Genomic DNA, 15,444 nt, shown 5'->3' on the forward strand with positions numbered 1-15,444 from the left:
TTATCATTTGGTCAAGGAGGAAAGAGGACATGCTTTCTTCAGACACGGTATTATCTTGCTCAGTTGTATTGTCACCTCTATTGTTATAATTTAAATGATGCTCAAGGAATGTGTGATCACTTGGTTAGAGAAATACTGAGACAGTCTCAGATGTTTACCAAAGAAGAAGAATATTTTCCAGGTATGTTTTTATAGAAATATTTCTAATTTTTCTAGTGTCAAAAGTATATGAATATAGACTGTTTGCTATGGAAAATTTGATGATCTTCCTCCAAGATGAAAATCTCCTTGATTGTATAATATTGGCTAAATTCTTTCCAAAAGGAATACATATTAATGTTCCAAATATCTTTATTCAACACATTTCTTTTTTCTTTAACTCATCATTTATTAAGATGGCTTAATAAGGTCATCATTTTTCTTTTTTTAATATGTGTCACAATATATCTTCATGTCTTGTTTTTTAGGTTAGATTTAAATATTAAATCACTAAGCAAGTAGAAAGATATAAATGCATAATAACTTTGTTAAAGGGATTGGCTTCCTTGGAGAATTAGAAAAATGGGTAAACATGGGAACATAGAGCATACAATTATAATAGCTTCAATTTGGAAGCTGTTGACAATGAAACATTGTAAATATTTAAAGAAAGAACATTGATCTAGATTATCATGATTTTCTATCTAGTTTTATATATAATCTCTTTATCTTGGGATATTTTTGTTATTATTTGATATTTAGAAATCCTATTAAAGAAACTGCTGGGTGCTTTTTTTGAATTGTTCAAATTACTAGAATCTAACTAATTAGCAAGCATGTTATTATTACCTAGTAGACTATGTGCAGGTACTATGCTAGGCTGGAGGGTAGAGAAAAGGATATAAAAATATAATTGAAGCAGTCTGTGCCCTCAAAGAACTGTAGGATAGCAACTAGTATATATGCAGCTGGGGGAGAGGGAAGATAAGGAAAGCTTCTAAAAATCAGGGATGAGGAGTGCATTCTAGGTCTGAGGAGCAACCAATGCAAAAAGGAGGACAAGAAATACGGATTACTATGGATGAGGGACAATAAAAAAGCCAGTTTTACAGGGTCATATTGAGAGTGAAGGGTAGTACTACATAGTAGAACTTCTATGCTATTATAGTATAGCCCAAAGGTATTAATTCAATTTAAAGTTTTAATTACATAAAACTGCACTGAGATGTGAGCCACTCTGTATGTAAGAAATGTATTATAGTCAGCTTGTGAAGAGCTTTAAATATCAAACAGAAAAGTTTATATTTGATCCTAGAATTAATAAGGACCTACTGATTGGGGAAGTGACTTGACTTGTGTTCTAAAAGAATTGGTATCTTTTTTTTGATTTTGGATTTGAGTTTGAGATGCTGTTGAAATAAAAGTCAGTACCTGTTCATTTGATACAAACTATCGTTAAAGAATGGATTAATGAGGTCTTGACAAATAGAAAATCAAGTGCAGGAGGATAGAACTTTGTTTCCTTGAAAGTTTATATTTTATAGGTTTGGGTCCAAGTCAGGAATACTAAAATAACATTATTTCTTATCATTTATCTTAGGATGGTTGCAAAATGCCCTCAGCAATACAGTTCCAAATGCTTAGGAGGCAGTTTGTGATGCAACATTGAAGTTCAGGAGAGAGGCCAGAGAAGGATCTGTGGATCTGGAAATCATGTGCCTAGAGATAATGGCAACAGTGGTCACTAAGATGAGAATTTAGAGAAAAAAGAGAGTAGAGCTTATGACAAAGCCTAGGAAGTGGCTAAAGCCACAGTTAGGGGACAAGATAGAGATTAAGCTAATTAAACTGTGTATTGCGGCCCCATATGGGGTTATATAACTAAATGTGGGGGTCATGAAATTGTGATTTATTATCAGTAAATCTTTGATTGTATACCTTTTAAAATATAGCTACATATTTGGGGCCATATAAAAATTTCTCAGATGAAAAGGGGTTGCAAGTGGAAAAAGTTTAAGAAATTTTTGATATAGATGGTGATCCTATAAAGGAGATAATAAAGAGGAGAAATCATTTAGGAAGAGTAGAACAGAGGAATCAGATTCTTCAGAAACTATCAAAAGAATGAGAACTAAGAAAAAGTCTTTGGATTTGGCAATTAAGATGTTACTTTGGAGAGGGCTGTTTCATTTGAGTGATGAAGTCATACGCTTGATTACAAAAGGTTGAGAAGTGAATGAAAGGAGAGAAATTGTAAACAAAGTTAACTAGATATCTTTTTTTCAAGAGAAAAAACTGAAAAAGAGTAGAATTGAAAAGAGGATAGCTTGAGAGAGGACTTGAGAGTCAAATGAATATTAACACAAGCTATAAGTGAGGTGAAAACTATAATAGTTTTACATGAGATACTTTTTTATTTGGACATGCTCTTTTCTTTCAAATCTGAAGAAAACTAATGGTTCCTTCCTACTTTCCTCAACTTGATTTGTCAAAATTGAGCAATTAGTATTATTAGAAAAAACTATAATTGTCACTTACACAGTACATACTGTTACATACAGTGATCTGCATGTTAAATTTACTACTGGGGAAGTGAGATTGAATTTTCTATTTTAGCTGTGATATAAATCTTATATGTTTTTAAAACCTGAATTTTAGTAGAGTAATTTAGAATTAGCATTAATTTTCTAGTTTATGAATGCCAGCTAGTAATATTCTGGAGTATTTAAAATGTATTTTTGGGGTAGTTTTCTAACATAGAAAATAGCTAGGATTATAATTTTTGTATCACTAGAATTATTTTAATAAAATTCCTTTTATTTTAAAATTATTCTGTTTTTAGTGCTTGAATTTGTAATTTAACATTCCTATTATCTGTAAGGTTAGACACCATAATGACAAATTATATTTTCATAGGGTTTTTTCCCCCTCATAGTCTTAAGTATGTTGAATAGTTTTTTATATGAAGAACTGCTGTCAGATTGATGTTTAACACTTTCCTTCTGGATTGTTCAGCGGCCCCTCATACTGTCTATATTTCTGTTGCTTTTTAGTTTCAGAGAGTTTTCATTGTGATTTTGGACTAATCGGAAATGTTCATCCTGAGGCTGCAGTTGTAGTTGTTCAGTGCATGGCTCGATTCATGGCAGCATATTTCACCAACCAGCAGCTATATGTGCTCCCACCTCACAATGTGGACATTCTTCCTCCACTTCACATAGAAACAGGTATTTTATTGAAAGGATAATATTTTACAATGCTTCAGCTTAAACAATGCTCAAGCAGAGTTTCATCTCATTTATATCTTGTGGTTAATATTTGACTCTCAAGTCCTCAGAAGTTATCATCTTTTAAATTCTAATCTTTTTCATTTTTTTTTTCCTGGAAAAAGTTGTCTAGTTATCTTTGTTTATACTTCCTCTCTTCTCATTCACTTCTCAGCCTATTGTAATCAAAGTAATACCTCATTACTCAAATGAAACAGCCCTCTTCAAAGTAACAGCCATCTCTTAATTATGCTTCCGATTGGACAACATTTAAAAAAAGTTCTCTAGCTTGAATTGAGTTGACTTTTGTAATATGAAAATTCCAGTAAGATCAAGGTTATTACTTTCATCGACTGGAAATATTTTGTCATCTCTTTTCAGTAATTGATGTTCATAAGGATTCCTGGATGTTTTTACTGCCCTGGTTCTTAAACCATGAGTCACAACCCGATATGGGGTCTCATAACTGAATTGAGAGGGTCATAATTGTAATTTATTATCAGTAAATGTTTGCTTTGTATACCTGTTTTATATATGTATATACCTGGGGCCATGTAAAAATTTCTTGGGCCAAAAGAGATTATGAATGGAAAAATGTTTAAGAAGTCCTGTTTTAATGGAACCTGGACAAGCTTTATTTATAATAGATGTTATATAGATATTCTTTTTTTATAAAAGAAAAGTTTTTTGATGTATTTTGAATTGTTTATGAATGAATATAATAGTCTTTTCCTCCCCATCCCCTCAATCTGTGAATCTTCATGTAATCTTTCATATAGAAATATCTGACTTCATTCCCACTTTTTAGATTTTATGGTTTCTATGACTATTTAGAACAGAACTGCTCTCCATATATTCAGATATACATTCAGAAGTATTAATAAAGAAAAGTTTCATGTATTTATTAGATATCATGATTTTAAAATTTTTGATCATTTAGTGAAGTATTGGATTGAAGTTTACTTTTGTTTTTATCATGTAAAAGATGTGGGGATTTAGAATATAGGATTTTAGAATTTCAAGGGACCTTAGACTTCATCTAATCCAACTGCTTCATTTTCTGGATATGGGAATTGAGACCCAGAGAAGTTAATCGATTTGTTCAGTTGTGGTATATTTGAATAACTGACAATTTGAAAACACATTGTTGCCAAACATTTTAGAAAAAAAGTACTTAGTTTTATTTAATAAGGTTTTTTTATTTTTTTATTTTTATTTTTTTTTAACACCAAACCTCTGATTTCATTGGTATAGGGAACGTGCTTGTCTATTGGAATGCAGAAGATGCACGTGCTGTGCAACTTCTAGTCACAGAGATTTCCCTGGGACACTAAGAGGGAGAAATGATGTTACTTGTCAGGATTCTGTATCCAGTGTGTGACAAATATAGGAAATGAACATCCACAGGTCCTTCTGACTTTGATTAGTTCTGATTCCCCTAGGCCACATTGTCATTTATGTTGATAGATAAATTAAAAGTATTTTCATTGTTCATTAAAACAGGTCCTTAAGGACTTTTGCTTCCCAATACTTCCCAATATATAATAATACATATAGTTATACCTCATCTTGATTAATTAATCATTTAGAAATGATACTTCTCTATATCTTCACTGGATCATACTTTAAAAACTGGAAGAGACTTGAAAGATCATCTGGTTCAACTCTCTCATTTTTGCAGATGAAAAAAAAAAAAAAGGCCCAGTGAGGTCAAGTTTGCTTAAATAGCAAGTAGCACAATTGGCTTGTGAATATCCAGGTCATCTAATGTGATAGTCTGCATTTTTTCAGGCGGCTAGGCAGGAAGATCTAAGTTCAAATTCATTGGACACTTACTAATTGTATAATTGTGGATAAATCATCCTCTGTCTGCCTCAGTTTCCTCTACTGAAAATGAGAATAATAATAATCTCACCTACCTTGCAAAGTTATTGTGAGGATTAAATGAGAAAATATTTCCAAAGTGCCTAGCACAGTTACCAGTGCATAATAGGTGCTTAATAAATGATTGTTTTTTTTCTTTCTTTTTATGTTGTTTTCCATGACCATGTTAAAATTGACTGTTTTTCTTTTTTGTTCTTTAGAGTTCAGTGGTAATTTTCTTGGGTAACTTTATAATATATAAATATTTTGATCCATAATTTCTGTTTTGTTTTGAAACTTTTAAACATACAATAAATCATAGGCAAAAATTTTAGGTCAGTAACATTTGTCTTTAGTAGTTTCAGACCCACATTTTTGTATCCTTTTTCTTCATGGAGACTTCTTCCTTCAGGCACAGGTCCAATGCTTTTAATTACTTTTCTCTTGTTGAAGCTACAAAGTTCTGTCCTGGCTTAGATAAACAGAAACTGTGGGTGTTGAATTTAGGTGGATTTAGAGATTTAGGTATATTATAATATAGTGAATATTGTTTGACAGATTATAGGCAGCTACATTTGAGAAACTAAAGGGGAAGTAAACAGTAAGCAAGACTTACTGGGTAGAGTAGAATGATCAAGCTTAAGCTTAAGCTAAAGTCATATAACAGGACAGGGTATAATGCTAGCATGTGAACTGTTGTTCTGTTGCTCCAGAAGCTCCTGGCTTAAGATCTTAAATTTGATTTCTAACCCCTAGCATAGTAAACCCCCTTTAGGATAATAGTTTATAGAAGGATGAATTAAATAAGTCTTTAGGGTACTAACTTCAAATCTATTAGACTGTATGCAGACATTTTTATATTTGTTGATTGATGTAAACTTGTGTAAATGAATCTTGATTAGTGAGTCAAATTCAGATGTTTGTCTTTTTATTTGTACAATTCTTATAGCTAGTGAAAAGGAACTTTTAGAATATGTTAAATATCATTTCACAAGTTCATATGGATCCTTTGAATTTCTGTAACTTTGTTTTAAAGAAGCCAGCCTAGGATTTCCACTAATACTAAATAAAGAACACTAAATAAACAACCAAAAAAACTACCCCCAAAACTTGCAAGCACACTCTCTCTTTCAAATAATCCCAAATCTTAAACAGTTTTACAGTTTGGGACTTTATTGCAGAAGAATGAACCAATCAGCCAGTTGGGGAGGTCAATATAAACATTTAAATAAGCATGCTGGTATCCTAAAAAATCTCAAGTTTTTGTAAATATGCTTAAAATTTTATGTATTCTCCTTTTCTTTATTTGTTCACAGAACAGTCTGTTCGAATCATTCCTCTACAACATTCTAAGGTGGCAAGTGTTATTAGAGATCAAAATCTATCTTATCTATGGACAGTTGAATATGCTCTTGAATTGCTGTTTGTTACTGGTCTGGTCCCAGAGGCTGTGTGGCTTGCTCACAGACTTGGTGATTGGAAGATGGCTGTTTCAATTGGTTTAGCCTTCAAATTATGCTATAAAAGTAACAGCAATTTATCAAGGTGTGTATTTTTCAATTATAAGTCCATATTTACCATACTATTGTCATAATTTTGAGAGTTTAATTTTTGTTTTTACTATTACTTGTTTTTCATATAGGAACTTTGTCACATCCAAATGTATTTATTTCAAATTAATACTCACCTTCAAAGAGGTGAATATCTTCAAAGATTAAAAACAGACTCTTCATTTTTATATAGAAATTGAAAGAAATTCATTATATTCTCATTTTTTTCTTTTGAGGGTCTCTAAAGTAATCAAAGTGATTTGTGTTCTATTGCTTTTAAAATTCTGAATAATGTATTTTGACTCTAGATCTTTATTTGATCTCTGAACATGAGAACAGTATAGTTTTGTGAAAAGAGCACTGTACTATGAATTTTAAAAACTAGGCTCTTAGCCCCTGTTCCCATTTCTGTTGTTTGCCATGAAACCATAAATCAATTTATTTAATTTTATATGCCTCATTTTCCTCATTCATAAATCAGGAATAATAATATTTGTTCTATCTGTTTCTTAAAGTATAGTTTTAGACAAGGAACTTGTTAAATTGTAATGTGCTATATTTGTAATATCTGCTGTTTTATTATACATAACTGTCTTTTTCATAAATTAAAGATATGTAATAAACATTGGAATTTTTACTTCTTCTAGAATGGGATTGACCTTTTCCTTTGTTTTTTCCTTTCCCAAATGATTTGAGGTGTAAGAAAAAGGACTTAGCTCTACAATTAAACATGACTCCAACACGAATCTTTCAGGAAAAACTACAATGTTTTCTAGGTCAGCCAGCATCCTTGAAAGTGGCTAATGAATTGGGTCCTAAATACAAACAGTTTACAGGTATGGTTCCTATCATTTGGTATTACATACATCGTATTAATTTATGTAAGGCCTTTCATGCTGTTTCTAAAATCTGTACACAAATTGAACCACATCTTAATTTTATTATTTGAAAATTTTTTATTTGCAATTTAAACACCTGAGTTCTCCCAAACTTAGTAAAATTCAAATCATGCTTTAAGGCCTTGATGGATCTATGATATTTTTGTGGGTCCTCTTTTTTATGTATGTATATTATAATCCCTCTATAATTTTTACTGTGGTACATTTCTTGTTTACATTCTTCTAATAATTCTTCATTGAGAATCTCTTTAATATATTGAAGATGAAAGGAATACACACTTTGCTTTCAAAGTGTGGCTTCCAGAGTCTTCCTCTGCCACATCACTCAGTAACCTTGCTTCTTTAAATCCCTGTTTATCTTTCAGTCAGGATTTTGGTAGCCACTATCCACCACTCTTCAGGACACTTTTCCTCATTCTTCAAGGAATTCATTGCCTAATTCACAGTCTTTCCCTTCTCCTCAACTCCTGTAGGACTTTATCATATATCTTGAGAATCCCTCAAACACCTTTACTTCCTAGTTCCTCATCTTGCTCATTTCCCATGACCTACCTCTCTACCCCATATTAGCTGCAGAAATGGTCTTTGATCTTCCCATTTTTTCACTAAATTTCCTTTATCTGATTATAATTTGTTGTGATTCTACCTTCCTTCTGCCTTGCAATCCCTAAGTGTGTTCTTTGTCTTTCCTGTAGTCTCTACTGCCTCTATCATTCAGTTCTTTCTAAGGCTTTAACTTTCATACTGGCTGTCCTGACATCTTGGTAAGTCAGTTCTCTTCTATTTTCTCTCTTCTCTGTAGTCTCATGGTGCCTTATTGGAATCTTCCTCTGCCAAGACTCATCTTTATATTAGTCCTTCAATTATTACCTTCACTCCTAGTCACTTTCTTCTAAATAATAAAGATGAAATTATTCAAATTGGGTTCATGACACTTGATTTTACATATTCTTAACTGGGACTTCACTTTGGCATAGTGATTCTTTTGCTCCTTCCTAATCAATTTACTATCTTACCACAGCAACTTTTTGAGACCTTTTTATTTCTCCTCAAACCATACTTTCCTCTATTTTTTCAACCAAAAACTTTGCTTCTCCCAGGCCTCCCCCATCCCTTCTCCCCCTTGCTAAGAAAGACCAAAAGGCAGAGATGCTTGCTCCTCCTGGGACTGCAGCTTAGCAGGGCTCTCAGCTACAACTAAAAAAAAGCAGAATGAAGGGACAGACCTGAGACTTAAAAGAATGTGGCCTTCAGATTACCTAAAAGCATCCAAATATCTATGAAAAATTATTGTAAGGCAAAGGAAAATATTTAAGTTGGTGATTTCATCAGCTCCTATGAATTTAGTAATCTATTTATGTGATTCCTAGATCGATAGACACACACACACACACACACACACACACACACACACACACACTGTCTCTCATATCTGCCTAGGCTCTTGTTGGTGCAGCTCAGTGACACAGTGGACTGAGTGCTGGGTGTGGAGTTAGGAAGATCCAACTTCAGATCTATCCTCAGACATTTCCCAGCTGTGATCCTGGGCAAGTCACTTAACCTTGTATACCTCAGTTTCCTCATTTGTAAAATAAGCTGGAGAAGGAAATGACAAATTACTCCAGTATCTCTGTCAAGAATACCTCCAGAAAAGGGTCATGAAGAGTTGGACATGACTGAAATGATTAAACAATAAAAAGTTTCTTTATCACCTTTTGGACATCTCTGATTAGATGTTCCATTGTGACTCAAACAGAATTCATTATCTTTCCCTCAAATCTGCCCTCTTCCCAACTTCTCTTTTACTGTCATCTTTCTAGTCACTCAGTCCCCTGACCTTCGGTTCTCCTTGATTCAGCTTTCACATCAATCCCATAATTCAATTAGTTGTCTACCTTCTCTGCATCTTTTGTATAACTTTCTTCTCTGGTCACAGAGCCAGCTAGCCTGGTGCAATCCCTCATTATCACATGCCTGTAACTATCACAGTAGCTTTTTGCTTGGTTTCCCTGGCTTGTCTCTGCATTCTGGCCATTCTCCACTCAGTTGCCAAAGTGATTTTTCTGAAGCACAAGTATGAACACATCAGTCCTTCCTTGAATTCCAGGGGCTCCCACTGGATCAAATATATAATCTTTTGGCATTTAAAGCTTTTAAAGGTGTTTTTTTTTTTTTTTTGATACTTGGCTCTTTTCTACCTTCCCAATCTCTTTGGACTCTTATTTCTTTTTATTCAGTTGTGCAATGTCATCTTCCTTGATGCTCCTCACATATCCCTTTTTATCACACAACTGTATGTTTGTGTACTGACGTTATAGTGCCTGAGATGCTTTTTCCCTCATCTGCAGTTTTTAGTTTCCTTCAGATCATCTCAAATCTTGATCTTTTTTGGTGCTAGTGCCTTTTCTCTAGGATTACCTCCCACTTATACTGAATTTCTTTTACATGCACATTTTTCCCCTCATTAAAATGTGAGCTTTCTGAAGGCAAGGACTACATTTTTTGCATCTTTTTATCTGGTACCTCTAGTGCTTACACAGAGTATCTGGCAAATAGTAGACACATAATAAATACTTTTAAATTCATTTTATGTAAATATATACTTTAGAATTAACCTTTAAAAAAGTTAAGCTTTTAGCTTTGAAATTTATCAATTTCCATAAATTAATGGTTTTAAATGATATTGTTAATGTTTGTCTTCCCATTTTATAGATCCCATTGAAGAAGAAGATGTGGGCCTACTTTTTAATTCCATACAGGAAGTATTGAAAGCAGCAGTTATGGCTGATGCTGATATTCTCTCGGAGACATTTCAGTGTTTGATCGATTCAGCCAAAGACTTCAGTAAGAGGTTATGGGGATTGGTACCTGTGGGCTTATATCTTCCATCTCCTCCATTATATTGTCCTCAGCCAGCTGTGCTTAATGAGGTAAGTATGTTAAGTTAAAGTTTAAAGTCTTTTGAAACTCAATCCTGTCAATTTTTATTTTATTGTATTTTAAAATGAACTATTTTTCATTTTTTATCTTCTTTGCTTTGCAGTGTTTTCCCTCTAATTTTCTCCCAGAGAGCCATCTTTTATGGCAAAAAATAAAACAGAGAGGAAAAAACTGTTCAGGAAAAAATAACACATTAAAAGAATCTCACATTACATGCATTGTTCCACACCCATAATACCTCACTTCTGCAAAGATTTAGGGCGAGGTGTCTTAGTATATCTCTTTGGGGCCAAGTTTAGTCATTATAATTTTGAAAAAATTTTTCTATTATTTTGTTATTGTTCTTGCCATTTATATTATTGTAGTTATGTACATTTCCTGCTTCTGACTATTTTATTTTGCATCAGTCCATAAATTTTCCCTTGCTTTTCTATTCATCATCTTCATTATTTCTTTTAGCACAATAATATTTTGTTAGGTTCATATATAATTGCTATTTCTTAGTTTATCAGCAACTAGTATGTTTCAGATTCTTCTTTACTAAAAAAAATTGTTGCTATAAATATTTTGTTATTTATGAGACCTTTCTTTTTGCCATTGACTTCCTTAAGGCATATCCTGTGGTGGAATCTCTGAATTAAAAGATTTAGACATTTTAGTCACTTTATTTGCATAATTCCAAATTGCTTTCCAGATTGGTTGACCCAGTTCATATCTCTGCCTCTCTTTTCACAATCTTTGCAAATTTACTAACTGTGAGATAAACTTCTGGAGTTTGATTTGCAATTTTTTTTATTACTGGTGATTTGGATTATGCATCTATACATGATTCTATACATGATTATTTGTAATTTTGCTGTCTTTTTTGAGAAGTTCGTTTCCTTTGACCACTTATCTATTGGGAAATGGCTCTTAGTCTTATACATTTCTGTTATTTAATTTGTTTTTGATATTTGATCTATATTAGAGATAATGGATACAAATTTTCCCCTATTATCCTTGTTATATTAATTTTGTTCATGTAAAATCTTTTCAATTACATGTAATTAAAGTTATTTTATCTCTTGCATTTGCCTGTATCTTTAGCTGATTAAAAATTTGCCCTGATTTTGTTTCTTGCAAGGTTTTTGAAAAGAAAACCTTAATAAAAACTGTCTTCTGAAACATATAAAATCTTTTAAATTAAGAATAAGTAATTTCATATAACATTCTTAGTAAGTCATTAAGCCAGTGGTCCTCAAACTTTTTAAATAGGGGGCCAGTTCACTGTCCCTCAGACTGTGGGAGGACCGGACTATAGTAAAAACAAAACCTCACACTCTGTCTCCACCCCTCAGCCCATTTGCCATAACCTGGTGGGCCACATAAACGTCCTCAGCGGGCTGCATCTGGCCCGCGGGCCGTAGTTTGAGAACCTCTGCATTAAGCAATATAACTCTCTGTGTTTATTGTCACAGAACAAATCAAAATTGGATTTCAGAAGTTCCAAAAAATACTTCCAATATTAAATATGGAAGTATACAATAATTATTTCCAATTTATTATTTGTTATTGCTTTGCCTATTTTTAAAGGCTGTTTTTTCCTTCTTTAGATTGACCATTTAAAACCAATGCCTATTTTTGGACAAAACATTTTATTTTTCTTTTGTTCCCTCTTTTCTGGGAATTTTATGTATAGCTAATTTTTCTTTAAAATATATAATTAGTTGAATGAACAGCTTTCAAAGCTGTGTGCTTATCTTTCTTTCAGGCCTTTCTTTTTTCCTCTCTTCTGGATTGAAGAAAAAAAAGAAGCCTGGCTTACTTTTTTATTAAAAATTTGATCTAATTTTATTGAACACATAATTTTTTCCTTCTTTCTTTTCCTATTCCATATATGTAGTCAAGCCAAACAGATTCTTCCATTGGTCATGCCCAAAAAACATGTCTCAATCTATACCTTGAGTTTGTTATTTGTCTTTCAGTAAGTGGGCAGCATGTTTTTATCATGATTTCTCTAGAATTACTTTCTTTTCTTTGTGACTCTCTTTTCTTTCTTTTTCATTGCTACTCTTGCTCTGTCCTCACTTGTCCTCTCAACTCTTTAGGAAAAAAGTAAAAACAAAACTCTTTTTTAATAAATATACATTGTCAAGTAAAATAAACTTCCACATCATTTGTGCCTGATAATGTATCTTGTTGTTTTTTTGTTTGTTTGTTTTTTGCTGATGTAATTGGGGTTAAGTGACTTGTCCAGGGTCACACAGCTAGGAAGTGTTAAAGAGTCTGAGGCCAGATTTGAACTCATTCCTCCTGACTTCTGGGCTAGTGCTCTATCCACTGCACCACCTGGCTGTCCCCTGCCTGATAATGTATCTTATTCTGCATGTCATTCCATCATCTCTCTCTCTCATAAGATGAATAGCATATTTATTCATCAATCCTCTAGTTTCTTAGTTGGTCATTATATCTTTCAGAATTCTCAAGTCTTTCAAAGTTGTTTTCCTTTATCAAATCATTGGCAAATAAGCTTGTTTTCTATATTCACTCTACATGAATTCATGCATGTCTTTTCTAGTTTCTCTGAAACTATTTTCATACCTTCTTTACAACAAATTAATCTTACATTAATTTACCACAATTTGTTCCATTTGTTCAATGACACTCCCTACTTTTCTAGTTCTTTCTTACTTCAAAAATAACTTATCACTCATCACTATTTTTATACATTGGGTCCTTTAACTCTTTATTTAATCTCTTTGGGATCCAGTGTTCTTTTCATTAAACCAAGCTTCATTAAACAAGCGTTACTCTACTAAATCTTGATTTTGTCCTTTTGTGTCCTTATTGAAAATGATAATATTATCCATAGGTATTTTAAATAGAAATCATCTCACTTTTTAATTTACTTTTTCTTTTTTGGTAATAGTTTTTATTTTTTTCAAATGCATGCAAAGATAGTTTTCAATATTCAGCTTTGCAAACCTTCTCTTCTAATGTTTTCTCCTTCTGTCTTCTTTCTTCCCTCTGCCCTAGACAGCAAGCAATCCACTATAGGTTAAGCATGTATTTTGTACATGTTTTTTGAACTTTTGAATCTTAAATGGAAAAACAAATTCTGCAAAGTTTTATTTTTCTGCCTTCTCGTGAATATAAACCTTTGCTGTTTGTTTTTATAGTTTTGTTAAAAAAGAATATTTTATGAAGTGTATTATAATATAAAATATTACCTGGAATAGGTATAGAAGTTTGCTATACTATACAGAAGTTTGCGGTGATAATAATGGAAGAGCTGATGCAAAGGAAACTTTAGATCTTCAGTAGTTGTCTTTTCCTATCTGACTTTATAATTATATTGATTTTATAGCTAGAAACTGCACTAAAATGTTTTTGGAAGTTTGTGCTTTGCCAGTTTAGACACTGACTTTATCATTATTTTTCAGTCTTCAATTTCTCTGAGTGCAGTCATGATCTTTCTGCTGTATTTCTCATAGCAAAAATAATAATAGTAATGGTAGTAATGACTTGCATTTTTATGCCATGTTTACAAAGTTTTTTAAACAGGCATTATCTTATTTGGGATACACAATATATACTGGAACTGTAAGAGACTTGTCCTTGACTGTAGAGTCAGGGTCAGAAGCAAGGTTTGAATCTTTGAAAAGAAACATGCTGCCCATCATGCTTTGCTGTTCCTCAGCTGATTTCCTTAATATTCCCTGCCCCAAGATAAGAGCCACTGTATATGCCATTTTGTTATGGATGGGGAAAATGGAGTCAGCAAGATATCTCCAGATGTGCTCTGGAAAGAAGCATGACTGGGGGTCATCATGACATAATAGCTACTAAAGTCCTGGGAAACACAACAGTTTCCTTGAAGCATGAGGATTGAAGTTGGAATCATTGCCTTGTAATTCTTGAGCAGTTTTTTAGTTGAAAGACAATTAACTGTCATTTCTTTCTTTAACTGATATCCCTAATCAAATGAAATAATGTTTTTAAAGCCCTCACTTAGCACAGTGCCAGGCACATAAAGATATTAATGAGCGTTTCATTTTTGAACATATTTCCTCTTTTTTACTTTGCTTTCCTCAGGACCATGGGGATGACCTCTTATTAAAAACTGAGAAAGATTATCGTCAGAAGGTGTCGGGCATCCTTCAGCGAATTCTTCTCCTTTTTCGGGCAGCTTGTTGTTCCTTTCCTGCAGCTCAGTGGTACATCTTAAAGTTGAGATGGGCGAGAAAAGTGATGCAAAAGGTAATGTCACCTTCACCCTTGGCCCTGGTGTTTGTCTTCACCATCCTGACTGACTGATAGAACTTTCTCATCATCTAGATCTTCTTTTATGGATGTCTCTCTTATCCTTACATTGAAGTTATGGAGCAAGAGTCTATTTTATTGCCTCATTGTCTGGAATCAGCCTTTCTTGTTGGATTTCTTGCCATGTGAAATAGTTTTGGGGCTGGCTTGCTAGTTTACCTCATGGAAATTCTATACAAGCTAGATTTGAAGCTCCCTGAAGACAGGGAAACTTTGTCATTTTTATTAGTGTCTTCAGCACTTAGCACAAAGCCCTATTTATCGACTGTCCAATTTAATGTGAGACTGTGCTAGAAATAGAACTGTCAGTGGCAAAAAATTAGTCCCCTTTTTCCTTTGTCTCTGAATGAGATGACTGATGATCAGTCAGCTTTTCTTTCCCACCTTCTTACATTTTAGACTTTTTTTTGCCCATATTGCAGAGCATGACAGGATTGGATTTTATTTATTTTTCTCAAAAATTTCCTGTGACCAACCATAAACATATGTGAAATATTTTAAGTTATAGACTAACATGGGAGAACAATTACCTGTTCTGTCTAAGACTATTAAAAATAACTAACTATACCTGGCAATTAGGGCTTAAGTCTGTGTTTTCATTTGTGATCTGGAAGCATGCTATACAAATGTTGTTCTTCCCTGCAC

At 33.0% G+C, this 15,444-nt stretch overlaps 1 protein-coding gene across 6 annotated transcripts in view; it reads left to right on the top strand.

The window, feature by feature from the left end:
• CPLANE1 (ciliogenesis and planar polarity effector complex subunit 1) overlaps positions 1–15,444 on the top strand; it is a 122,331-nt gene that overhangs the window by 25,218 nt on the left and 81,669 nt on the right. For 5 of the 6 annotated variants that reach the window (XR_012484806.1, XM_074282632.1, XM_074282634.1 and 2 more), the window contains exons 15-20: positions 17–181; positions 3,033–3,206; positions 6,425–6,653; positions 7,355–7,494; positions 10,270–10,487; positions 14,572–14,736. Coding sequence is in view for 5 of the 6 variants with exons in the window: in XM_074282632.1 (XP_074138733.1) it covers positions 17–181; positions 3,033–3,206; positions 6,425–6,653; positions 7,355–7,494; positions 10,270–10,487; positions 14,572–14,736 (1,091 nt within the window). In the remaining variant the exon portion in view is untranslated. The remainder of the gene's footprint in view (positions 1–16; positions 182–3,032; positions 3,207–6,424; positions 6,654–7,354; positions 7,495–10,269; positions 10,488–14,571; positions 14,737–15,444) is intronic. The other variant, XM_074282635.1, reaches the window with a different exon arrangement.

This window comes from Sminthopsis crassicaudata, chromosome 1 (assembly GCF_048593235.1).
Source record: "Sminthopsis crassicaudata isolate SCR6 chromosome 1, ASM4859323v1, whole genome shotgun sequence".
In the NCBI taxonomy this organism is placed as follows: Eukaryota; Metazoa; Chordata; class Mammalia; order Dasyuromorphia; family Dasyuridae; genus Sminthopsis; species Sminthopsis crassicaudata.